The 27,700-nt window shown below is 38.8% G+C and overlaps 1 protein-coding gene across 1 annotated transcript in view; it reads left to right on the forward strand.

Moving 5' to 3' along the window:
- The window catches only part of TSPAN12 (tetraspanin 12), a 73,394-nt gene that overhangs the window by 41,408 nt on the left and 4,286 nt on the right, over window positions 1–27,700 (forward strand). The window contains exons 5-7 of the mRNA XM_045848103.1: window positions 5,145–5,219; window positions 8,938–9,045; window positions 13,020–13,163. Coding sequence (XP_045704059.1) covers window positions 5,145–5,219; window positions 8,938–9,045; window positions 13,020–13,163 — 327 coding nt within the window. The remainder of the gene's footprint in view (window positions 1–5,144; window positions 5,220–8,937; window positions 9,046–13,019; window positions 13,164–27,700) is intronic.

Consider the following 27,700-nt stretch of genomic DNA (forward strand, 5'->3'; position numbering starts at 1 on the left):
TTCAAATAGAATGTTTTATCTAATCTTCCGTTATCTTACCCAGTGAAGGCACTCATTTTTTAATGAGAGGTATTTATTCTCAGCTTGAGAGATTTGGTGAAAACAAAACAAAACACTAGTTACATCATTTTGGAGCTGTGTCCTATTATGAACTTACCTTACTTGATGATTTTTTTTATGAACATTATGTTTAGGGGTAAAACTTATTTGTAGAACACAGATTTTAGTTTAATTTCAGTAGAAGAACTTACATATTTTAAAGAACTCTGTGTTGAATAATATTCAAAGCAAAAAAAGTTTGTAACACAAATAATTTCATTCTGTTTCCTTGTATAAACACACACTTTCCCAGTCTTTGTTTCAAATGTTTAGTTAATAGTAACTCAGGAAAGATGGGGAGAGTCTGTATATTGTTTCTTTCTTTAGCTATGTAAATTGTCTTAAATGCTTAAAGGCATACTAAATTATCATAGTACAATCCACATAAAAGACACATAGTAAAACTGAGAGGCAATATTTAAAATAGAAATGTGTAAGCAGAAGTCAAGGTTAAGTCAAATGATAACAAGAAACTCTGGGTTCAGAAAAACTCAAGTAAATCTGGAATTGATCTTTTCCGTTGGTAATCTGATCATTATTTCCACCAGCATTTGTTGAATACCTGCACTGTGACAGGTACTACTTAGGCACTGGGGAGGAAATAATGTTTAAGGACAAGATCTGTGGCAGTCAGACCGATGCTCTGGCATTTGAGTGAGGACTGTGACTGGTGGGGTAGGGAGACTCTGATTTGAAAGCCGAAGCCTCCAAGGATTGATGTGCAGCAGAGAGAGAAACTCTGATACACAGAAGGATGGAAAAAAGTAAAGGACAAGAGGTGAAATACTGGAAAACGATGATGAGCAAGAAGCTGTGGCACACTGCAGAGAATGAAGGCTGTGTCCAGAAGGAAAGGACGAGTCAACATTGGATGGTACTCCACAAACTAATTCAGCAGAGCATTTGCATAATGCTTTACAAATTTGAAATTAAACATTTTCAAATTACTTTCCCATATATCAAATCAACCTTGAAAACAGTAAAGCAGACTTTTTTTTTAATCTTCATTATACAGGCAAGCAAACTGATGTCAGGGCAGTTTAATGACTTTGCCGAAAGATCACAGAGTGTATTTCAGATCTATACTTCAACTTCAGTCTTCTGACTCCAAATTCAGAGCTCCTTCCATCATTCTACAGAAGGATATTACTCAAGGAGGATATAACTTAAGAGGTGAATAGCTATGCAAACGGGATTGGTACAGATCATCTCATGAAACTACGCGCGCTGGGAAAGTAAGAAGCATGAGAGACCATTGCAAGATCTACGGGTCTATATTCATGGTTCCAGTGCTGTTGAGGACAACAGATGGTTTTGTAGTGACATGTGATTTACATGTACACTTCCAACCTTAACAAAGCTCAGTGGGAGCTATTGCTTAATTCTTTTCTTTGCTAGTTTAAAAAAATGTTTTATTTATTTATTTTTAGAGAGAGGGGAAAGGAGGGAGAAAGAGAGAGAGAGAAACAGTGATCGGTTGCCTCTTGTACACAACCCAACCTGGGACCGGCCTGCAATCCAGGCATGTGCCTTGACTGGGAATCGATTTGGTGACCTTTCGCTTTGCAGGGTGATGTTCAACCAACTGAGCCATGCCGGTCAGATTTGCAGGTTTTATTTTATTGAAACTGTGGATTAATACCGTGCTTTATAGATGCCTTACTCAGATGCAGCCCTTGAACTAAATAATGGCAGTGATTCTTTGTGCAATAATCAACATGAGGATGACTTTATCTAGGACTCAGCTCACTGAAGAAGAAAATGTAAGTGTAAATGCAGCTGATCTATGTATGTTATATTAAAGATGGATTTGACATTTAAAGTTTTCCTCGGAATTGGAAGACTGGATGTTTGAGGCTAATGCAGTGACAACAAAGCAGAGACAGCTGATCATGAAGCTGCAGCGTCATTTGCAGAAATATATTTTATCGGAATTAAATTTTAGATTTAATTTGTTCTCAAAGTCAAATAAATCTGTGCCCCTGACTGTAAGTGGAATAAAAACAGAGGAATTGTTTTATATGGGAAAAACCGCATCAAATGAGAATACTGGAAATCAGAAAGATATGATCATTGTAGAGTTTTCCCAGAGTTTTGAGTTTGTAATGAGAGATTGTTTTAAATATATATGCTTTACATATGCACCCTAGGGGTGGTTAAGTTAGGATTTCACTAGCCTGCTGTGAAGCCCACTTTAAGAGGTCAAAGGTGGTTAATAATGACAGTGTTTTTTATGTATGTCATGCCATAGTTATTACACTCTTGTTTGGATCCATAAGCTTGAGTTACTCAGATGTTGCATGCATTGCATACCTCTGGGGACTTACCACTGACCCTGTGCTGGGGGCCTTTCTGCTGGTGTAGAGCAGCTGTCTTAAGCTGGTCAGTGACTCTGGGAGGAAAGGAAGGAGAGAAATAACTCAAATAAGACTTAAAAGGATTTAAAGTTAATCCAGAAGTCTGCATGGTAATCCCCAAGGCCATGTCCAGGTATGTCGTATTTCTACCAGCAGCACATACGGGTAATTCTCACCCATTTTCATTTTTTATCTTTAGAAATTTCTTGCCTTTTCAGGACTGCTTTGGTTTTCATTGTAACCAGACATCAATTTTGAAAGACTAAGTAAGGGATCTGAGGCAGCAAAGGCAGAGTAGCCCCCCTGATACATGGTTTCAGGTATCCTCTCCCCATGGATACCTGAAAACATGAACCACGACAGTACCGAACCATATATATCTTTTCATATATATATATACATATATATACACACACACACACCATGTTTTATTCTGTACATGCATACCAACGATAAAGTTTAATTGATAAATTAAGCACAGTAAGAGATTCATGACAATAACTAATAAAACTGAGTAATTAAGTTGAGAATTTTCACCTTTTCACTGAAAGAAGCACTTTACGACTTCTCTATGGCATATCTGAGTTGCCAGCATCACTACTCTTATGCTTGGGGGCTTTTGTGAAGTAAAATAAGGATGACTTGTACACAAGCACTGCAGTGCCACAACAGTCGGCCTGATAACCCAGGTGGCTACTAAGCAGCTAACGGCAGGAACATGTACAGCATGGATGTGCTGGGCGAAGGGACCATCTTGTCTTGGTTGAAGTGGAGTAGGATGGCTCGGGATTTCACCATGCTGCACAGAATGGCGCACAACGTAAAACTTATTAATTGTTTAGTTCTGGGATTTTTCATTTAATATTTTTGGACCACAGTTCCTTCCAGGTAACTGAAAACATGGAAAATGAAACTGAGGAAGAGCCCGGGACTACTTTTTCCCACAGTGTAATTTTCTTTGGAGTCTCACTCTTTCCTATTGATCTAGCATGTAATTGTTGAACATTGGGTCTCTTTGTAATGAAAGCTGAATGTATAGTATTGTTCATGTCTAGAAATCTTTTAAGTAAAGCATTAAGGAGAGTATGGAGAAAAACTGGCTTGGACTACTGTATTCACTACATTTGTTCTAATCATCACTTCAAGGCTAAAATCTATAAAGTAAGGCAGCACTTGGAAATGGAAACGGACTTCGAGAACCACATATGCTGAAAGTAAAAGTGCTTCCTCTTAAGAAAATACTACTTTGTCGTTTGAATCAATTATTTTTAGACCCCATTGTTGTCTAAGAGGTTATGCTGCTATTATTCTTCATTTTTATATGAAAGAAGCAAATTAAAACTAATAGAAGTGATTTGTACTTTTAAATCATAAGGGATATATCATGGCAGTAGTAGAAAATCAACTCAATTTTCTGTATCTTTTTATTTCCCCTCCACTTTTGTGGCAAAAACTATGAGGAAAGAAATTCAAAGTTCAAGTTTCGGTGGCTCACGGTCCTAAATCAGTCCATTCTTTTTTCATTTTCCTGTTGCCATTTTAGTTCACCAATCTTTTATTTAGTTTCTGTGATCACACGGTTACTTTTTGTACAGGTCATTTTTCACAAAATTGTCAGAATTATATTTTTATAATGTACATCGGATCATGTCACCTGCTAATAGATTTCAGTTACACTTGGAATTAAATGCAGAATCCTTTTTACAGCCCACAAGGATCTGGCTCTTTGTGCCTCTCAACATCATCTACTGGCGCCCCTTGTGCCCTTCACACCCTGGTGTGCTCCAGGTGCCACTGAGATCTTAACTAACTAGCTCACCCTGAAGGGCGGCCTTGCTTTTCATATTTCCTCTGCCTGGGTTGCTTTTGCACAAGTCTTCACAGCATCACCTTCTTGTCATTACTCACTCATCTTAAGGATTATCTTCATAAAGAGGTCTTGCCCAGTCACCCAGCCCCCTGACAGCTCCCCGTCCCTTCCTGTCATAGCACTCCGCTTTGCTTTCATTTATTCTTTTATGTAACAGATACTTATGGAACATCAGTTTTGTGATGAGGAACACAAAGTTCATGCCATTACTGGAGTTGTCCTTCCAATGAAGGGAAATAATCAGCAGTCATCACTACCTAGTACCCTCTTCGTGACCCCACACCATGAACAGAGTGGGAGATTCAAGAGCAGTGGCACTGTTTTCTTTCTCCAGAATTAGTGAAGAGAACTTGCAGAGAGCCCAGTCTTTTTCACACTGGTTCTACTTCCTTCTGTAAAGTTACCTGCACAGCTGGAGAGGTGACAAGTTATAGCATGGAGAATGTGGCTCAGCGGGCTAGCCCTCCAAAATGTACTGTGCACAGTCTTGAGCCATTCACATGGTCTACTTTTTTGCATTAATTTTCTCATTTGTAAAGTGAGGTGGTCCTATTTATTTCACAAGGTTTTTGAATGAATTAATTATGAAAGTACTTGATAAATAGAGCACTATCCACATGGTCCACTCAGGTGAGTGTTAAATGTTGGCTACAGATGTCTCTAAATTTGCTGAAATTTTACCCATCTATTCCTAAGGGAGCTTTCCGAATCTGTGCCTGTTTTCTTGTTCATTGGATAAATAACACTGAGTAATAGTCTCAGATGACCATATTTCTTTGATTCTATCCTAACAGCATTAATTTTCTGTTTTTCTACAGTACTTTGGAAGTTTACTTGTCATTTTCTGTGTAGAACTGGCTTGTGGCGTTTGGACGTATGAGCAGGAAATTATGGTGAGTTCAAAATGGGCTAAAATCACAGTCTCAAACAATATCCAATTCAGGCATATGAATCAGATCCTTTGGAGTAATTTAGGCACATGATTATTAATTTAAATGTTTATACCACATAACAGCCTATAGTTCCCGTACTTCTGAAAAGTAACATTTTCTTTTCTGTGTCTAAAACATAGTTCCAAACCATAATTTGTAATATTTCGTTTGGTGTACTATGCTATAAGTCTTTAATTTCACAGATTGCTTAAACATGGCCATAATAGACTAAAATAATATATGTTGTAAGATAGTTTTGCCAACTTAGAGTATATAATAAGAAAGATTCACATTTGCAATATGATTTGAGAAAGCTTCCAAGTCTGCCTGAAAAAAAGAAAAAAGAAAAAAGAGCTCTACTCCATGACTAGGAAGTGCTCTCCTGTTTGCAGCAAGCCGAACCAGCTTCCACTTTAAGAAGCATATTTGAAGAGTTGCTGTGTGATTATCCCAGTCTAGAAACACTCTCACAGTTTGACACTTGGCTGCATGAAAACAGTTCTTCAGCTTTTTTTCTCTTTCATTTTTACAACCGTGGGACGAACTTTTAGAATTATTTTAGAATGGATGACAACAAGGGTTTTTCAGTCTTGAGATTTGAGCAGCCTTGTTTGATTCACCATTTGCACTTTACTCTTGCTTACAATAGGCATTATTACTTATTTAATGTTTATTCACTTTATTGGCAGAAATTGGTGGGTTTCTCACCATGAGGTTGAGCATTTCTGCGTATCTGTGCTTGCTGGCTGTTTTCATGATGGAAGGCCAAATGGTCCCACTGCAAGCATCACAGAGTAATTCTATTTAAATAAGGAGGCACTTTCCAACATGCAGTCCTTGGACTGTCTAGCAGCAGTCACCCAAAGTGATTCTTAAAAGCGTGTGTTGTAGGGCTCTAGGCCAGATCTGTGAAATTGGAATAGAGGAAAAGGCAGAGGGAGAAAGGGCAGAGGGACTGGGCATGTTTGCTTGTGACCGTTTCCCCAGGTGAGTCTTCAACTCTAAAAATGAAGAGCTCTTAAGCAGAGAGGGAGATTACTCTCAGAGAGGCATTTTGGCAGCTGTGTAAGAAAATTGAAGTTGTTTATGGTACTGATGCAGTTATTAAAGATTTTATGGTGAATCTGCCACTGTACTGTGACACTGTTTTGAATGCCAAGTGGTAATTGCAGACGAGTGGGTTCTCTGCATCCTCCAGTTTGTATGTAAATGATGCTTTGGCACTGCCACAGGTCTGCATCCCTCCCAGAAGCCCTCTGAAGTGTACCCCCACTGGTATGCTTCTAATGTGTGATAGCTCTCATTTAGAAAAGAGATTTGTAATTACTTATTTCTCTATTAAAAATTGAGAAGTTGGGGCAGGTTCTAAGCAGTTGAATATAAACTTAATAACTTCCTTCAAAACAAAATATCCTATTAAATTGGAATATTCTCGCTGTCTTTGAGAATCCTATTTTCACTTCATACCCTAGAAACTTTGCATATATAAGAGAGTGAAAAATTAGTTATTTCTAGGGGTTCAATTTCTGGTTTTTTGGTAAAGAGAGATGGTCCCTTAATTTTTTCTATTCTGAAAAAATACATGTATCTCCTTGACATTCAAGCAAGAGATAGTAAATTGTATAATTAATTCTTGATCCCCTCACCTTTGCTTTTCATCGTGTTCTTTTTGATAATTAAAAGGTTTTTAGAAATGAGTTTACTTTCTATGGATTTTTAAAGGGTTTCTCTGATGTTTCTGTCATGCGAGTATTTGGTAAATCTCCTAAGTTAAAACAAGTTTGAAATGAATTAATTTAAGGTATCTGACTGGAAAATTTTGATTCTAATAGAATTCTAAGAAACTTGATGTGATGGAAAGGAATTTATATTTGTTTAGATACTGTCGCCCATCCTGTTAAGAGGCCATTTGCAAGTGTCTTCTAAGTATCTCAGTGGTGCTGGATGGTGCACAATCTCCTCTCAGTAGACGGCATACATCACTGTTTTTGCTTGTGTAAATCTTCCCCATTAAGTCACCAGGACAGAGCAAGGCCCATTTAAAAGTAAAATATGGAAAGTAGTCCATTAAAAAAAAAAGTTTGACAGGTTTTTTTTTATTGCTTTTGCGCTAACAGCAGTGTGAGTGAAAAGTGCCATTAAAGTTTATTAGCTGCCAAATTGTGCAGAACACAGCCTTTGCATAGATGGGCTCTGTGCTCTTAGCTGCTTCATGCAGGCAGCCAATAAATGCCTGTTTTCCTTTATGGCCAGATCACAGTATTTTGTGCCAGGACATCAATGATCTTCTGTTTCTTGACATATTTGGTCTCTGATTGATTGTGATCAAAAGAGAGACACAACTTGCATTTATTTTGGAAAATAAAATCTAAAGTAAGACTGTTCTAATAACCAAAAGATTTGACATCAGACAATCTGGTTTCCCCATTATTTCTGTTGTTTATACATAGTCACCTCTTATTCGTTATTTCTTCTCTCAACAAATCTAAGATATTGTGTAAGATTATAAATTTTTAGAGAATTTATTTCACTTTCATGTATTTTATGCTCAATAAGATATGAGATAATAATAATTTGTAGTGAGTAGCTTGAAGTTTGGTTAGCTCCTTGAGCTTTGTTGAAACCACAGGAACACTAAGTCTACCCCGTCAGCCCATTATGTAGGAACAGAGCTGTGTGTCCAAGTGTGGATGTTTTCTCTTGTATTGTGTATTTTTGAGTAACAAAAGAGAAAATTTCTTAATTTTCAGGAAAAAATGAAAAATTTCTGTCAAGGATTTTTTTAACTACTCCTATTGATATACTATTTTTAAAAATAAGATTTCCCAATAATCCAGTTCTTGAATTAGTGTCCAGCTTGCTTGTCTGTGCCTGGCCTATATTACTACATAGATCAGATGCGGGGTCCTGTCCAGTCTCCCAAGAGTTCCTTTAATGCTGCACGTGCCGTGAGACTAGGGATCGGCATGCCTCAGTTTCTCCCGTGGCACTGCTGTGCTCACTAGATTTCTCGCCAACTGTTGTGATGTGTCCTCAAAGCTCTGTTATGATCAAACATTTTGTGAAGGGGCACGGTGCTAGGTGACTTAAGAATAGCAACACAAACAATGTTTTAATTTCAGGACTAATTTTTGTACAATTCTAACATGCTTCTAAAATCCAAATTTTGTAAAGGTGTTTACAAACTTATTCCAGAGTGAGGCTTTGGTTGTGCTCTTTCTCTTCGTAATTCTTCACCCTTTTTTTAGGTTCCATAATCTACAGTCACTTCAAAAACAACAACTTTTTGAAATGATATTGAAGGAAATTTCTCTGCAGGGATTATTTGTTTTAAGGAGCTCTTGTGTATCTGTGGAGTACATTGTTTACATGTTTTGTGATTTCCTTAAGCTTGATATTGGCATCAAATGATTTTGCATTACTTTGCTTAATATGATATACCTCGTCATTTAGTACAAAAATCTGCATGTAAAGATTGTTCAATAAGTATTTACTAACTCCAAGTTAACTTAGGTCACAAACAAATATAAAGTATTTATCAGTTACAGCACATCCCAAGTATGTGTGAGTATGTGTAGGAGACTGTGAGTGACGGAGTTTGTGAATAGGTGGATGTATATGTCCCTGGGTGTGTGTTTTTGTGCGTTACAGTTGTTGATATTTTGTTTTTTATCTTCAGGTTCCAGTACAGTGGTCAGACATGGTCACTTTGAAAGCCAGGATGACAAATTATGGCTTACCTAGGTACCGGTGGCTCACTCACGCTTGGAATTTTTTTCAGAGAGAGGTAAATGCTACAATTTCTGAAGTAAAGAGTATGGAATAAATGGCACACTTTCAAAACATGTTCAGAGCTTCAGCTTCGGTCACTTTCTCTGTGCTCAAAAGTGAGGTCTGTGATTCAGTTACCAGTGGTGGAATTCTTTCTTGAGAAATACCTTAGGGAACTTCAGGCTCTGCTTTTCTTCCCATTTCTTCTACTTTTCATGTGATTCACATAGAGTTAAGAGGTTTTTAGATCCTTTTACTAAGCTGCTGTGAAGTTTCCTTTTCATGAGAAGTTAATAAATATCCAAAGCTTATTTGAATAAATAATTTTTATTACTTTTAGAGCTATTTGTATTTTAAACGGTTTAAATTTTTTTAATTTATTGATTTTTTAAAAGAGAGAAAGACATTGATTTATTGTTCCACTTATTTATGCATTAATTGGTTGATTCTTGTATGTATCCTGACTGGGCATTGACCCACAACCTTGGTGTATTGGGATGATGTCCTGACCAACTGAGCTACCCAGCCAGAGTGAGCTAGTTGTATTTTAAACATTTAAAATTGTAATATGATCACTTTCATTTGAGAATTAGGTGCCAATACATCATTAAAGGCATGAGCTTTCTAATCAGAAAATTCTTTCTCTGCTGCTTACTGTTTCATGAACTTCTATAATTTACTTAACTTCCTGAAGTCTCAGTCTCACCTGTATAGTGGAGATAATAAAATACCTCCTTGAGTTTTTGAGAAGATTAAATAAGCTTGATCTTATTTAGCTTATGGTTTTTAACAATAACATTACAAAGTATAAGGTACTCTTAGCTTTTCGTACCTAACTTTCATATAGCACTACACTCATCATCTTCTCAAATGGGGACTATGTTTAGATGTTTAAAATCTGGTGACTTGAAGTTAATCATTGCTCTTGCTTCAAACCAAGCTTCTCTCCCAGGCAGTTTCCTTGTGATTGGAGTGACATTTCCAGATGACCAAGCATGTCCATTTCCTTTCATTTTATTGAGAGCTGGGCCACAAAGCATTTGAGAGTCAGTGCCTTGCACAATAGATAAACAGCCCTCTGCTCAGTTTCTCTGGCTTGGATATGGGCAATGGTTCTAGTCCAAGGTAATCTCCAAACCTGGCCTTTTGTGCTACAGTTAGTTGTTGAGATGGTGAAAATTATCATTGTAACACAGATTTCCTATTTATTCAAATGCTTCCTGACTTTGTTTGTTTACTGTTCATTTGTACTAAAAACAACTTGCAAGGAAAGTAAGTAAAGAATCAGGGAGTTTATAGAAAGCTATCTTCAGCTACTGCCCTGGGTGAAGTTTCCCAGAGCTCTTTGTTTTCTGGGGTTTGTGATATAGACCTTGCTAATCCAGGTTAAAAAACAAAGTGAGTTTTTTTTCTCTCCCCTAATGGTAGGAAGAGGAGCTTCACCTACCGAGAGAATGTACAAGCATTGCAAATGATAGCACCCATATTTTCAGATTGTTGTATGCTAAATTTCCTCCTCCATGTCATAAGCCTATTTTACCCCTGAGGTGGTGGTGAAGACTTCTGGGTATCCTGGAAGAGTTTTAAAAAACCCTTTGTACTAGTTTTCTAGGGCTGTGACAGAGTACCACAGACTCAGTGGCTTAACCAACAGAAATGTATTCTCCCAGTTCCGGAGGCTCGCTCAGAGCCTGAGATCAAGGCGTGCATGGTTGGTTTCTTTGGAGGCCTCTCTCCTGGGCTTATAGATAGCTGTCTTCTCTCCCTGTCTTCCTTTGGCTTCCCCTGTAAGTGAGTGTTTAAATTTCATCTCCTTGTAAGGACATCAGTGATAAAGGATTAGGGCCCACCCTAATGACCTTAATTTAATTACCTCTGTAAAGAAACTGACTTCAAATATGGTTACATTTTGGGGATGAGAACTTCAACATGAATTTGGGGGGCATACAGTTCAGCCCATAACACCCCTCTTACAAAATAAATGGTAGAGCTGAGAGCGACCTTGTCAGGCCCCTGCTGTCCTGACTCCTCGTTCAGTGCTGTTCTGCACATGTCCCTCACCTTAGTGGGCACACACTTAAGCCCTAGTGATGTTTATTTAATACCTTAAAAAAAAAAAGAAAACCTTCCTTTTAGAACTGTTATTTAACACAGAGGTTGACAAATAAGCTTTGGAATAAATAGACTCTGCAACCCACTGGTCTGTGATCTTGGCAAGTTACTTGACCCATCAGAGCCTCAGTTCCTTTACATGTTAAATCGTGATGGTGTTTTCTTGAATTTGATGCAGCGTTGGCAAGAGTGGCCCTATCTCTCAATGTGACTTTAAAGGAGGCGGGAAAACTGCAAGGAGACGTAGAGCACCTCCATGTGTGGCATTGTAATGGGTTTGCTTAAGGGAGTTACCAGGAAAAGTTTCCATTCAGTACCTTTTGTCAACAACAAAAAGCAAGTGTATAAAAAGAAAAAATATCTTAGTGACTCATTAAAATAAAAAAAAATGCTTGGCACTGAATGCGATATGCTTAGGTTATTTGGAAAATGTCATTTCTGTGGAGCACCTCATTTCCTGACCAGGCCAGACGCATGGGCTGTTCTTTGTGGATGGGGTTAGAATTTTCCAAGATCTGTTCCTCTGTCATCAACCCAGGAAAACACATGTTGTTAGGAAATGAGAGAGGTAAGTTTTCTCTGAGAGCAAGGATTTTAAAAGACTGACTTGGGAATATAGTAGTTTATGATTTTTAGAAAGTAAAATCTTTTTAATACATGATTTTTGTAGAATCTCAATAACATAAAATACATGATATCAAATTATGTTTGACTTAATTTTTGATGCCTGTGATATATTCATGGCTTTTTGGACAAGGTTTTAAAAAGGAAATTACTAAAAATATGTTTAAAGTTTCTTGGAAAATTTCAGTATTACTCATAGTGTTTAGTAATTCATCATTTATAATTCTCTTATGGTGATTTTTGCTCTTTAAAAATTAGATATTTAGGCAATGAAAAAATGTAAAATCATTTTTGGTATTTTCCTTGTTTCATTTTACTTGGGAAATTCAGATTCCTCAAAGTGGGAGTTAGCTGGGTTTTGAAATGGTGGACGGTGTTGCTTTGTGGAACAGTGTCAGTCCTGGGTGCAGATCAGCCTGTTGGGCTACATGACGTGCAGAGCCAGTCTCGAGAACTCGCTCTCTCAGAGTGCTCAGAGACTGCTCACAGTCTTCGAGCTCCACTGAACAGGAGCAACCCCATCCCACCCGAGGGCAGAACATTATCATAGTTAATTATTCAGAACATAATCTACATATGCCCTTAAGCCATGTATTTAAACCTTGGCCAGAGAAAGTGTTTGCTAAAGGAACACCATTTCTTCTGAGAGTAAGGTGTTAGAATATGATGATTTACTTCAAGAATCTTATTCAGTTGAATAAAAATTTATTGGCTAACTTATTTATACATCTCAAAAAATTTTGGAAATTATTCTGGTTAATGAATCCCAAGGCTGGTAATATTTGTAATGGGGGCTTTGGTCCACCCATCTTTCCACAGAGATTACAGAAACTTATAATATTTTAATTTATTAAGTAATTAAACTGATAACTAGGTATGTATAGAGAGAATGATCAACTACCCTTCTTTAGTGCCTGAAGACTTAATGATAAATATAAGACTTGAGCCCTGTTTTGCTAGTTGTGTACATGAACGCTGTTGTTGTATGATCACTTGTAGAGGATCTTACAGTTAGTTGGGAGTGAGACTCAGTCAGGATCTCTTTTCATGTGTTATGGGCATCGTTCAGAATTGTTCAGTTATGACTCCTTTGCTACAGTTCTGTCACTAACATAGAATGTACACATATCATTAGGTGATGACAGAAACAGGGGACGCTCTGGCTATAAAAATGTAAGAAATCTAATGTTTAATCTCCTATAAATTAAGAAAATATTTTTGCAGTTTCTGAGCCCGACAGTGGTTCTTTTGCAGTTCAAGTGCTGTGGAGTGGTGTATTTCACGGACTGGCTGGAAATGACAGAGATGGAGTGGCCCCCGGACTCCTGTTGTGTTCGGGAATTCCCAGGATGTTCCAAGCAGGCCCACCAGGAAGATCTCAGTGACCTTTATCAAGAGGTAAGGTCGTATACTATTAATTTACCATGGATAAAATTTTCTTATATGACAAGAATCAACAACATGCCATTGAAATTTTCCTCTTCTGTCTAAATATAAAGGCCCTTAACATTTTTCTCTGATATGTGGAGAAACAGGATAGAGGTAAAAATTAATATAACAATCTGAACACTGATCACATTTTAACAAAGGAAATTGGGAAACACTAGGTTTTAGGATTAATTGGATTTTAAAATGTGTTAAGAATCGAGTTCTTTTGCCCCCTCCTAGGGGTCTTTTGAAAACAGACACTAGCAGAGTGTGTAGCTGCCTCTGGGTGGATGTGAACCCAGTTTGAAGTTCCTGAGCAGAATACAGGGTAGGGCCTCCACATAGATTAAAACATGCAGGGGGAAAAATCCCACTTTCCGTAGAAAATACTGGCCTTTACTCTTCACTTCCCCCTGCTGGCTAATATCAGTGATGCGAGTTTTAGTTAGCTGTTTTAATGGAGTTAGATGCTCACTGGAAAGAAAATCAATTGTTCTGTGCCCCAGGAACTTGCAAGTTTTTGGAAGAATTTATTAGAATGATCCATTATTCTTTTGTTAACAGAAGTTTTCCTATCACTTCATTTTTAGTGGCGATTTTCAAAATTTTTTAGCAACAAAATTCTATTTTCAAATTAAAATCTAGAACCATGTCATCCAGTATAGAAGCCATTAGCTACTTGTGTCTATGTAAATTAAAATTAAGTAAAATAAAAAATTTATTTCCTTGGTTGCACTAGCCGTATTTCAGGTGCTTAAAAACAACCTCCCAGAATTAGCTGCTTCTGTACTGGACAATGCAGATGAGACATTTCTATAATTACAGAAACTTTTATTTCAGTCTTGATCTAAGGCAGAGCTCAAAGTTAAAAGGAAACTGCTCAGGCTGAGGGGCTGAATCATGTCCCAGATTTATGTCCAGTCAAGTACATGGCTGCTGTAGAGCACTGCTGCAAACCCCTGGCCTAACGGGTGCATTCATGATATCATACCCACACACAGTGTGTCTGTAAAGAATGAAACTGTAAAACAAAACACATCAGGACTTATAAAACATGCCTTTTTATATATTTCAAGATGGTGACCGTAGCTGGTTAAACATTTTTCCTAGAAATACTAATATTGTTCCAAACATTTTTTTAGGCTGTCTACCAAACTCAGCTGTGGAGATACATAGGAATCGGCCTCATTAATTTACAGTGTAAATTAACTAATTTGAAAAAACTGCCAAGTTACTTGCACAAATGATCCATTAAATTTGTGTCTTAGAGTAATTTTGGGCCGTTAAAAAAATCATCTCAGAGGACAAGACTTTGCCACATTTAAGGTTATCCAAAATACAGTGCCGTGGACTCCGCAGGCATGCACAAGGAGGAGTGCTAAGTATTTTTTAAGACATTCAGAATTGTGTTAGTTTCCTAGGGCTACTGTAACAAAGTGCCACAAAATGAGTGGCCTCTCCAACAGATACATATTGTCTCACAGTTCTGACACTGTAAATCTGAGATTGAGGTGTCACCAAGGTGGGTTCCTTCTGAGGAATGTGAGGAAGAACCTTTCTATGCCTCTCCCTCAACTTCTGGTGGCCGGCTGTCATCGATGTTCCTCAGCTTATAGAAGCATCGCCCTGATCTCCACCTTCATCTTCGTATGGTGTTCTGTTTGTGTCTGTCCCCAAATTTCTCTTTTTATAAGGACACTAATCACTCACTGGTATTTAGTGTGTCCTCATCTTAACTGATAATATCTATAACAACTCTCCTTCTAAGTAAGATCAGTTTCTGAGTTGGCAGATCTTAGGACTTCAATATATATATTTGGAGGGGATATAATTCAATTCATAACAAAAATCGTTAAAACAGCTGAATAACTCAGGTCATTTATTATAACAGATCATCGAAATTTTTTTAGTCATGCCTCATAGTAACAAGAAGCATTTTGTATGGATATTGTCATTTTAAACATACTGCATTAAGTACCATTTTGGCTTTGAATAAAAAACAATATACAAGGCAGTGTGTGTTGAGTTCCTTGGTGATTAGACTATATCTTGTGTTCTGAATGAAAGCTGAATATTAGCTGGTGTCTGTAGTAGGGTTGGCCAGCTAACAAGTGCACAGTTAAAAGTCCTGTTCATTCTGTAAAATAGAAACAGTGCTTAATATTTCTAAGATAATATTAAATGCAGGCATAATTGTGAATATTCAAGCACATTATAACTAACCACTAGGTGTTAAAAGAACAGATGATTACAGTGTAGAGACAAGGATAAACATGTGAATTGAAACCTACGAACTTCCCACTATAAACTTAATTCATTTGTTAGTTTTTAGGAATAGCAAGTCAATATGGGAAGTTCTTGGACTACATATGTAATAATTTCTACTTTCTTTAGTTGATATGATTATAACCAATATTGACCATGAGTATGGCAAAACATAAATCAATTTTCCAGATATTCCCACAGAGTGTTTACTTTAGTTTTACTTTATTTAATTGAAAAGCATGCAGTTAAATATTTAATAACGTTTTCTTGTAAAATTATAATTCACTTTTACTAGCTTATCCTAATTGTTTCTTTTTAAAATGATTTTTTATTAGTTTTAGAGAGAGGGGAAGGGAAAGAGAAAGAGAAGAAGAGAAACATCAATGTGTGGTTGCCTCTTATGTGCCCCCTACTGGGGACCTTGCCTGCAACCTAGGCATGTGCCCTGACTGGGAATCAAACTGGTGACTCTGGTTTGCAGGCCGGCCCTCAATCCACTGAGCCACATTAGCCAGGGCAGCTTTTCTAATTACTTCCACTAGTAATACTTATAATGAAGAGTTTGTTTTTATTATGTCTATAATTGCTTGTTCCATTACTGGGCGAAATGGGATTCAGCCACCTGCCACTGTACATAAGCATCACACAGTAATTGATGGGGGAGGAAAAAGGTTTTTATTAACAGGGTGCCCAATTTGGAGGGACTGGGGGCTCCCTGCTCTAAACCATTCTCCTGTGCAAAACACAGAAATCTCTTCATTCCCCAAAAGACCGAAATTCAAATCCATGCCCAAACCCACCATTCATTCTTATCTGCCCTTTTGGAGTCCAAGGCTGCTCTGCAAATGGGTCTCTCTCCAGCTCTAGGGTCTTTCTCTCTGGAGTGTGCACTTATGAGGCTGGTGTCTCCACTGCCTCTTAGCAGCTCCTTCCTTCTCCTAGGGCCCGGGTGCACTGCCAGATCAACTGCAGCCAGTTGTGCCAAAGGGGTTCTGTCTGCCAGCTGGTGCCCAGGGCTGCCTGTGACCCCGGGGTCGGCAAACTTTCCTGGCCACTGCTCTCAGGGCCACCCACACATCTTTGCACTGCTCTCAGGGCTAGAGAATGGGAGCAGTCCAGGACCACTGTGGTGTGGGGCTGCAGTGTCCCGTGGGCTGCTGCTGTGAGGTGCGTGTCCACTCAAGCCTGCTCCTGATGATGCATACAGGGCAAGGCAAGAGCCTTGAGCAGGGCCTGGTGCCTGCCATGTCTTGCGAACACCTGGTACTCTGATGGGGCCAGGCAAGGGGAATGCGAAAAAGAGGGCTGAGTTATTGCGTGTCCTCTGATTTTAATATTTCACCCCAAAATCCTACTTGCTGTGGGAGTTTCCAACTTGTGAGCCAGTTTAGGCTAATGTCCACCATCTGCATCAGCCTGCACCATCTCCCTACCCCTCCTCCTGCTGCCCTGATCTGGAAGTGGGTAGGAGGGTTTTCTAGCAGGCACATAGCCTCTCTGCCTGGGGTGGGGTGTACAACTGGACAGGTGTCTGGCAAAGTTTGTTTGCCCTCGCCTGGAGGTATGGCATGCCCCAGCTGTGGCTTCAGCCTGCTGCCTTGGGGATTCCTGTGACCCTTCCACCTTCTCAGAGAAGGCAGGCTCTCTCACCATCTCAGGGTGCCCCCTTCCACTCTGGGGAACACAGCCTTTCCCCCTGGATCAGGGTTTACCTGCTACCCAGCAGTTGGGCTCCCATTACAGTTCCATGAATTTTAAGATTGAAAGAAGCCACACTGTTTTGTATAGGCAAATTTGGTGGCCCAGATTACTTTTAAGTTTGTTCATGTATTTATCAAATAGCCAGCTAGCATTGTCAGTTATGAGATATTTCTTCAGGCAGAATTCCAGCAGAGATGGAGGTTCATTATATCAGAGTAATCTACTGTTGCATTTTATAATTAATAACAGATGCTGATATTGGTTGTGGTATTGTGTGTAATTATATGCATAGTTGACTTACAAAACTAGATCACTTAGTGGCTTTATGGCACAAGTACATTAAATCCATCATTAAAAATAATACTTAAACAAGCAAAATATAACCAAAGACAATGAAATAGAGAACAGAATGGCAGTGTTCAGAGGGGAGAGGAGAGGGAATTTCAGGGGAAAAGGGGAAGGGTTTACAGGAACAAGTATAAAGGACACATGGATAAAAACTAGGGTGGGTAGAAATGGGAGGGAGGAGGGGAGGGCTGGGTGGGTGGGTTGGGATGGGAGTAAAAGATAGAAAATTGCACTGCAACAACAATTAAAGTAAAATTTAAAAAAAGAAAGAGAAAAAATAATAATAATACTTAATCCCACGTTGTCCTGGAAAACAAGCTTCCTAATTGTAGTGTGCCTGTAGATCCTCCACCTAGAAAATGAGGGGTCTAGGAGGAGAAACAAGGGAGGGATAGCTGGAGGGCTTTGGGATGTTTACTCCGAAGTTGTGCATTCTAAGGGGAGATATTTCAGATGTCTTCAAATATTTCAAAGTTCATTCAGTACAGGAACAAGACTTACCCATTGTTCCTCCAAGGGCCAGAGTCACAGGAAGGAAATTTTGAATCAGTAGAAGGAAGACTTTGCTCATTCATCAAAATCTATCCAATTGTGGTACAGGTTCTCTTGTAAAACAGTGAGTGTCTTATCTCTAAAAATATTAAAATCAAGGTCAGATCGCCATGTCATTTGGTGGGTAGAATGGGTTTTTAAATTAAGAGTGAATCTGGACTAGATGAACTTCAGGGTCCCTTTTATCTTTCATATTCTGAAAGCTCAGAGATAAGAACTGGCTTTCTTCCTGTAATTTATTTTTTCCTGAAATCAAGGAAATAAATCATTCTCAACCATCTGGTGGCCTGCTTAGTCCCTGACCCAATAATGTTTTATGACATATTTGAAACCTGTGAAAAATGACAGAACAGAAATATAGCAACGATTGCACATTTTAGAAACATTCCCATCAGAGTTGGGTCTGGCATACAACTCCTCAAATATCCGCATTGAGCTACACACATATATAAAAGTATACATTTAAAAATCACAGTTGAAAATATCTCTGGCCATCAGTTGGTCTCATTGTATTCATTCATAGAAAATTTTTTGTGAGTACCTACTGGGTTCCAGGTGCTATTGTAAATGCTGAGGATAGAGTGGAAGCTGTTGTAGACAAAACTATCTCCTCTTGTATAACCTAAGTCATATTCTAGTTAAGGATGCAAGCAATTAACAAGAAAAACAATATAATTTCAGGTGGTGGTAAGCACTTTGAAGACTCTGAGCAGACTCACGTGCTGGAGAATTGCTTTACTGATGAGGGAGCTACTTAAGATAGGACAGGTCAGATCAGGCTGTCTTAGGAGGTGACATTTGATCTATGACCCATTAATGAGAAGAGCCCAACCATGCAAAGGTATGTTGAAGAATACTTTTTTTTTTTAGCCTAAGGAACTGTGAGCACAAAAGCCCACCCAGGGGTGCCTGGGCCAGTGGTCACTGACTGCTTACTGCCCTGTTCTTTTGGGATTGTTTGTGTAGCCAGCTCCCCAAATACTAGGTGTGAGATGTGGCTTCAGCAAAACATCAGAGCCAGAGTTAAAATTGCTAAAATACAGGATGAGGATGCATCTCTTCCTTCTCTCACCTGCTGAGTTTTCCACCAACTTAGTTTCTAGAGCTCTGTGTCTGTACTTGATCTGGGGACGGAAGAAAGAGAAAGACAAATAAAAAGGCTGGTAGAGAAAAAGTCTTTGTAGAGCAGGCATTCCCAGCCTCTTGCCCCTGGGCCTGTGCTCTTCTCGGATGGGCTTCAAGGGAAAAGCAATGCTGCTGAGATTGTTTTTGATATTTTATGTGCATTTTTTCAGTGACTAGGATCTGTAGTTTTATTAACTTTCCTTGATGTCTCATCCCTAAAAGTGTGAATGACCACAGCTGTAAAGAATAGTGGCAGTGCTTGCTATCTCGGGTAGTAAATGAAGCACAAACATCTCTTCTAAGGGCCTGAAATGGCATTTTTTCCCTCTGTATGCCACGTCAAAAAATGTAAGTGGAAGTCAGCAGGCTCACAGCAGGCCCTAGTTCAAATGGACCAACTCAAAATGTAAAACAAACGGGGACAGAGAGTCAAGTAAAATGTAGCCCCAGAGACAAATTTGTTTTGTAGTTAGGAGAAAGACCACTGTGAAGAGATATTGACTGCTTCTCCAGAAAAGTAGTAGTCAGAAATTTATGTAAGGCCTAGACAGAGAGATATTTTTCACATACTGTGTGTACTTCTCCTTTAGACTTGTATTCTTTGTATGTTTCATGGGGTTTGAATATCAAATACTCCTAATACAGTAATTTTTCTTGTGGCAAATAATATGAACCAAGTTATTACTACCTATTTGTTTGTTTATTATTATTATCTTTAATCTTCACCCAAGGATATGTTTATTATTGGTTTTAGAGGGAGGGGGAGGGTGGGAAAGATAGACGGGGAAAAACATTAATGTAAAAACATCGATCAGTTGCCTACCATAGGTACCCCGACTGGAGATCAAACCTGCAACCTTTTGGTGTACCAGACAAAGCTTGAACCAATTGAGCCACCCTGCCAGGACCATTTCTGCCTCTTTGATGATTGTTTATTCCTTCTCTGAGTAACAGGAAACATCTATAAATAGAGAGTTAAAGAAGAGCAGGGCATGTGGGCATGAAGAGCTGTGCTCTTTGTCTCTGGCTTGCAGGACAAAGAACCCAGATGAAGCCAAGTAATGTACAGTTGCCAGTGGTCACAGATTGTAAATAGATATGTAGGGATTCTCCCCCAAGTGAAATGTGGGGGCTGCTCAGGGTGAACCATGTGGAAAGGGTTGTTTGAGGTTTTATTCTCTCAGTTTTGTGAAATCTGCCCTGTGAGCTGAGAGCCACGAAGTCAGCCCTCGACAGCCCACCCCCAGATTGGAGGTCCTGTCCCTACTCGTCTCCTTCCTACCTGGCTGTCCTTGTCAAGTGGTTTTTGTTTTATAATCTACATGCATTCTTTTTCCTGGGAAGTATCTCAGTCCTTGGCACTTTTTATTAACACTCTTCTCCTGCTAACATCTTTGACCAGTTAGAAAAGTGAGTCAAACTGTATGTCTGTTTTGGCTAATAGAAACAACTCTTTTTTTATAATTTTTACACACCTCATCTTAAACCCGTATTTCCTCAGCACTTCTTAGAGGTAGAGATTGTCAGAGTGTTGTGGATGCAGAAGGAGATAGTGGGACATGGGAGTGTCCCTCTGGCAAGTTCATGCAGTTGTGGGGTTGATCATTTTTCTCCCAGGCAACCCTGCTGTTAAGTTACTAGTGGGTTTCTTCTCAGAACCAAGTAAATTGCCACACTGGAAACAAACACAGTTCGGGGTGAGCGTCGAAAGAGAAGTCCAAGGCAAGGAAGTGAGAGTAGCTTAGGCCTCTGTCCAGGTAGTGGCCAATTACGCTGACCTAAAGTGAGTCAAATCTGCATAGTAATGATTCTCACAGCAGTGGCTAGAATAAGAGGTTGGAGTTAGATGATCTTGAAATTGGGGTGCAAGAAGGAGCCTGACAGAGGCCATTCTTAATTGCCATTGTGTTTGTCTTTGAGATACAGAGAGCACATGGAGGGGGTAGAAATTCATTGGGCTATTAGTGAGGTGCACAAAATATCTGGGTGGCATGGGGCTGAAAAAGTCTATTCCAAGCAGAGAAACAGTGGTGTAGAGTTACAACTAGAAGTGAGACAACACCGGGGAACCCGGGGCGTGAGGAGGGCCACGCAGGGCTGGGCAGGATGGCCCGAATTCTGAAGCACTCGGGATGATCGGATAATGCATGCATTTTCTACAGAAGTCTGCGAGTAGCTACGGAATAAAATAACAGCAAACATGTTTACAAAATTGAGGCGTTATGAAAGGATGGCCTAAGACAGAATAGTCCTGGGATTCTGATTGATTCAAAATGAAGCTCCATTCTCAGATAAATACACACAAAATATCCTGCCCAGATAGTAAACGGCAGGCAACTTTCAGGCTCAGTGGTTAGTTAGATGGAATATCCCCAAGAAGCTCCGTTCTCAGGGTTCCTTTATATAAAGTCAAAGACACTTCCTCCTGTTTCTCTGTCGACTTCATTATCTGCTCAGCAACTGCTGGCAGGGATCCTCTGGCCTCTGACACAGGTAGTATCTGTTTTATCATTCAAAGTCCTGAGGGGCGGGTATGGGGTAGGTTGGGGGAAATCCCTTTATCTCCAGGCTTTGCTTGTTCTAATCAGGCCTTGAACTGTCCTTCTGGTTTGCTTCAGGTATGCAAATGCGTTTTTCTTTTCTTTCTCTCTCTTTTTCTAGATAATTCAATTGTGAGTTTCCTGTTACCCATTCACTATTCAAACAACTTTTCCCCTTATGCTTTATTTGTGGAGACTTGCAAATTTTGCCTTTAGAATATACTGACATGAAAGCCAGTGTAGTATTGTGACCTGGAAAAGTACCTCATAAAGAACAATTTTAGATTTGTGCTTAAAAATCATTGTATGAACCTAGAATGGGTAAGGTGAGGATTGGGTCTTGCTTGAGGCGGGGAAGTCTTTAGAAAGCTGTTGCAGATCATTCATGTGAGTGATTGGTAGAGGAGGGAATGAAAGTGAAGGATATGAAAGCTGGAGAATGAACAGACTAGGTGATGAATTGCTCTGGGGAGTGAGTGACCGGGAAGCTGTGAGGACATTTGACTTGGGCCCTGAATAGATGAAGCCATTTTTTGAGGGGGAGAGGTTGGCTTTGATTATTCCACTTTGGAAATGCTGGATTTAAGGGTCCTGTCTTGGTACTCCATACACTCCCAGTAGGAAATATTAAGTTTTGGAGACAGAATTCAGCCAAAGAGGTGGATTTTGTGTGTATTAATTAGGGAAAGAGCTAACTCAGAATACAGCAGCTTGAATAAGGTGATAAGTCTGTTTCCTTCTCCCAGAACAGCCAACTGGTCCAGTCTGTCAGGCAGCTCTGCTGCACAAGTTCATCCAGGGGCCCAGGATGGTGAGGCATCTTCACCTTTTTTGAATACCTGCCTTCCAAAGTTGCTCCTGTTTTTCTCCAATTCCAGTCAATGGGGAAAGGAGGAAGCGGGAAGAACACATCCCATACATGAAGCTCTACACTCGTCACCACTGCTCACATGGTACTGGAGAGGGCTCACATGACATAGCTGCAAGGGAAGCTAGGGAATGTGGTCTCTGGCTGACAGTCTGTGGACATGAGTCACTCAGAAGAGATGGAGAACAGACTCAGGTGAGCTGGGGGACTAAGAGGTTACAGGTGTTATCAGTGTATATGAGGCGATGAATGCATGAGAGGAAAGAAGACCACAGGAGGAGACGATGTGATGTATACAGCCAAGGACAGAAGTTGGGGAACAGCAACATTTAAGGGCGGGGGGGAGTTGCCAGTTGGAGGCAGAGAAGAAATGGAAACCAGTGTCCTGGAAGTCAGAGGAGGAGAGGTTTTGAGGAATGAGTTTTCCTCAATGAGGAAGCATCGTTCAGTGTTTCAGACTAGGCTCTGAGTTCTGTCCTTCATTTTTCTCACCTTTTCTTTTTTTCTTGGTCAGGTCCAACCTGTAAAATGAGTATTACCAGAATGCCTAACTCATAGGGTTGTTTGGAGAGTTAAGTGAATTTAACCTATTCTAACCCCTAAGAACAGTGCCTGTGTGTAGTATATACTACTAGTAATAGCTGAGCAAAAGTAAATCAGAGATTGAAAAGTATACATTGCACTTTTCAAATAGGATACATATTTAAAAGTATATAGATCTATGGTCAAGTATTTACATGCATTATCTCCTTTAAGCCCAAACACAAGTCTTTGAAGTCTACAGTATTATTATCTCCATTTTACAGATGAGAAAAATGAGGCCCAAAGAGGATAAGTGATGTAGCTAGTCATAGAGCTATCTAATTGATTTTAAAGCTCATCCTTTTTTTAAAAAAAGATTTTATTTATTTTTAGAGAGAGGGGAAGGAAAGGAGAGAGGGAGAGAAACACTCCCAGCCATGCACCCTGATTGGAAATTGAACTAGCAACCCATTGGTTTGCAGATGGGCACTCAATCTACTGAGCCACACCAGCCAGGGCTAAAGCTCATACTTTTAGACACTGAAATTTTGAGATGTGGAATACATGGTGAGGAGCAAGCTGAGAGTTTATAGATTTTTTTTTACTTCTAAACCTCACTTTCCTTATCTATTAAGTACGATAATAATAGTACCTACCTCATTGTAGTGTTACAATGCTACTCAATGAGAAACCCTTAGCAAACCACTTAACACACAGTAAATTCAAATCTTCAATGGTGGTGAGTAATGACAATATAACAGCAATTCATTAACATATTTATTAAAGTAAATAGAAAAGTTACCAACCTAGGGTTAGAGTTTTCACTAGCCAAATTGCTCCTAGTTTTGCCTGTTACGACCAGAAAGTATGCATTTTCTGGTTATATATATTTGTGCTGGCTGAAGGTAGATTTTTAGGTCAAGGTTTTGGGGACTTCATGTGGTTTCCCACTTTGCTTGTTTTTAACACCTTCCCACTTACAGATGAACCTTTAGGTGGACAAAAGGGCCCAGTGAGAGACACTGCTTAAATGAGCAGTTTGTAAAGGTTCTAATCAGTGGGACAGGGAGTACCTGCTGCTGGAACCCGCCTCACCGCGGAGGGTAGAGCCTGCTGGGTTTCTGACTTGAGTCTCTTTATGACCACTTTTTTTTATAAAAATGAAAAATGTTCACTAAATACAGTCTTTTCAGTGTGATGATCTACCTTTCTAATGGGGAACTATTCTGAAGATTAAATGAGATATGAGGGCCTATTTTAGTCAGAAATAAGACTTTTCTACTGCATTTCCTATGCCTGGGTTTGGTTAACCTTACTCTTAAGGCAACAGAAAGCCCTGTAGTGAATTTTATTACTTGCTATTTGATTTTCTTAAAGGATTTAAAACATTTATTTCCTGCAGAGCTTATGATTATCAGTGGAAAACTTGTGATCCAACCTGTTTAAAGCTCATGAACTGCTATCATTCAATTTTTTAATTTTAGAAGAAATAGAGCAGAAGATTATATATTTGTACCTGATAATTAGCACAGTCATTTCAAACTTGAGAAGTATGTTTATTATAAAAAGTCAATTATAAAAGTATCATACTGGCTTGTACGGCAACTAGATTTTATTTATACTTTATTTCATAAGCACACGAGATCTATCAGCTCTGTGACATAGCCTGTGAGAGCCATGGCTGCTTTTCTAATTTTAGAAACTCATTTTGGAGATAGATCAGAGGATAATTTCAAGTGTATAATTTCCTCAAGTGAAATGAAGCATTCTGACATGCCTTCAAATAGATTCCAGGAAATGTAGGGATTAGTAATTTTTCTCTGATAAAAAGGTAATGTTATTATTTACAGATAATAGTTGACCAGAATTTTAATGTCCCTGCAAGTAAAGTAGGTTAGCCAATATGTCTTATATACAGCTTTGGTTATTAACGTAGGGCTAGCATAGCTTTATTTAGGAAGAAAACATATTCAAGATAAATCAACTCAGCATTTTATTTTGAGAAAGGCAAATAAGTGCAATTCAGTTCTTTCCTATTAGGAATAAAACACACTTTGTGAAATAGAATGCAATTTTTAACTCTTAACATTTCTATTTCTTCTTCTGACTCACTTAACAGAAGTGTTCATTTAGGCAACTAAATATCTATGAATAGTACAATAGATTATACAAAGACACGTCTATATTTTTTTCTTCTGTAGACTTAGTGTCTTGCTTTTCAATGGCAATGTCCAAGTTTGTATAGAAACATGTAAACCTTATGCATGATTATTTGATTGGCTTAAACTAAGTTCACAATTTGTGCTCAGATTGAGTTACTATAATGAGAATAATGCAGAAAGAACCATAAACCCACAGCTGTTTCCATGAAGAATTTAGGGTGGCTGAGAAGGACAGTTATTTTATAAAAAAAAAAAAAGTCTGGCAAAATACTGTCTTATCAAGAAGAGGAATGTTCTTTTGGAAAGTTAATCCTTAGCATTAAGTAATTGTGTATATGAATCACTAATATTGAGCAATATCCGGAAGGTTTCTACAATGCTTTCTGAGCCATCAAATATTAAATTGTGTCAGTATAGAGAGATTTGTGTTTTTATATATTTACACCCTGTATCTTTTTATTAAATAAATGATTTAATGCAGTGTGCAGCAAGAAAGATACAATGAATTAATAATAAAATATAAATAGCTTTGGAGAGTAAGGGGTAAGAACAGAGTAATTAGACATGCTTGATATGAGGACAGATGGGGTTGTGGAGTTTCATGTTTGCCTCTTAGCTTTCCAAAAGCCCAGATGAAAAGGAGATGTAGTCATTTGCATGATTTAATGTTAGAATTGAATATTCCACATTTCCAAAGGGAGCAAAATTCTAAAGTGTTTTTTTCAAGTGGGATTTTTTTCATCTACTACTCTAAGTTATCTAGGGAAGCATCTTTAATATTATTTTTCACTAATGTTACTGAACAGTTTCTTATGGTGTTCTTCAGTACACTTCAGTGGAGAATAATGTGCAAGGGCATAGGCTAACATACTCCATTTGGACATAATTTAAAATACATAGAGATGTCAGTTAATTTCATCTTTTAAATAATCTGTAGATAAGACCTTCTTCTGAGAGATTCTGGATAGAGACGCATAAGTTATAATTAATGAATTGTAATGACAAACAAGTACTTCGATTTTGTCTTATTTTGAAGGGTTATCTATGTATTTTGTAAACTAAGTGAGGAAGTGATAAGACGGACATGTTATAAATTGAGGAGTCAAACGAGGATCTTTGCTTTGAGTGAACAACCATTGCCCACCTCGGCGTGGACACAGTCTTCGGGGCCTAGTGACCAGGAAGGAGGCCCAGTCCTGACTCTGTGCCGTGTGAGACAGTCCCATGTCCACTCTTCTGGGGTACCTGAGAAGCTGTTTTTTGTGGGATCCAAACTCACAACAGCCTTGGCTGGCTGAATATTTTATTGCACTTCTAATGTTTTAAAGTTAAAATTAGTATTATTCTCAAAGAAATATTGATATAATCAGCATAATTCAGAAAGAGATAATTAGGATGGTGAAGTGTGCATATTTGGAAAATTTGGAGGAAGTAGGAATATTTAGTTTAGAGAAGAGAATGGGAAAGTGACGATTCATCAGACACAACTCTCTGACTTCTGGAAAAGGGATTGTCTGAGAGCAGAAATAGGACCAGTGCATCTTATTAAGGGACAGGTTCCAACAAGAAAATGCTTGTTAACACTCACTGTTGTTAAAGTGTAGGTAGGGGTTGTGTAGTGAGGCTAGTAGTTTCTCTCATTAAAAAGCTTTTTCTCTGATGTACCTTTGTGTGGGTGTGACCCATACTTTCTTGTTCCTTTGCACCTCTTGTGACTTCTGTTGTTGTTGGGGAACACTGGACATTTTAAATAATATAACATGGCAACTCAGAAATCAGGTTCTACCTCCTCCCCAAACTTTGTTGTTTATTATTGTTATTTGTTCATTGATGACTTTCCTAAACCAATTTTCTAAGGTCTGTATTCTTTGCCTTCTGTGGCCCCAAAAGTCTCCACTTAGTTAGCTTAGTGGTCAGTTAATGAATGAACAGAGATTTGCTTAGATGCCTCAAACCAGTAAGTCTCCCAGCCTTTGCTTTGTGTGCACAAAGCCTCAAGGTTAGCCAGAGGTGAGATCTTAGGGCTTTCTTAGGTCTTTCCTTAGCATGTGTACAGTCCTAGGCACGAGCACAGCTGTACTCATATGTGTAACTTTCTAGATCTCCACGAATATATCAGAGCTTTGCTCAGGCCGCTCTTTGCTCCAACTGTAAGTTTTTTGACTTGGACATTGCATGCAACTATTATCCCCTGTCTCAGGCAGCCTCAGTGTTCAACAGTTACCTCTGGTTACTTTTGACAAACACAGCATTGGGGAGTGCTGGCTGAACTGCATATCAGGCTCAAATAAAGACAGCTTGCAAGTAAGGTCTTCTAGGAAACCACCAGATAAGACAAATAATGACAATTCTCTGGTAATGGGGCTTTGAAGAAGCTCCACCCCTATTCTGTTACCTCAGGTGGTTTCTAGGCCACTGGTTTTC

Source organism: Phyllostomus hastatus, unplaced genomic scaffold (genome assembly GCF_019186645.2).
Source record: "Phyllostomus hastatus isolate PE091 unplaced genomic scaffold, TTU_PhHast_1.1 phas_contig_118, whole genome shotgun sequence".
Taxonomy (NCBI): Eukaryota; Metazoa; Chordata; class Mammalia; order Chiroptera; family Phyllostomidae; genus Phyllostomus; species Phyllostomus hastatus.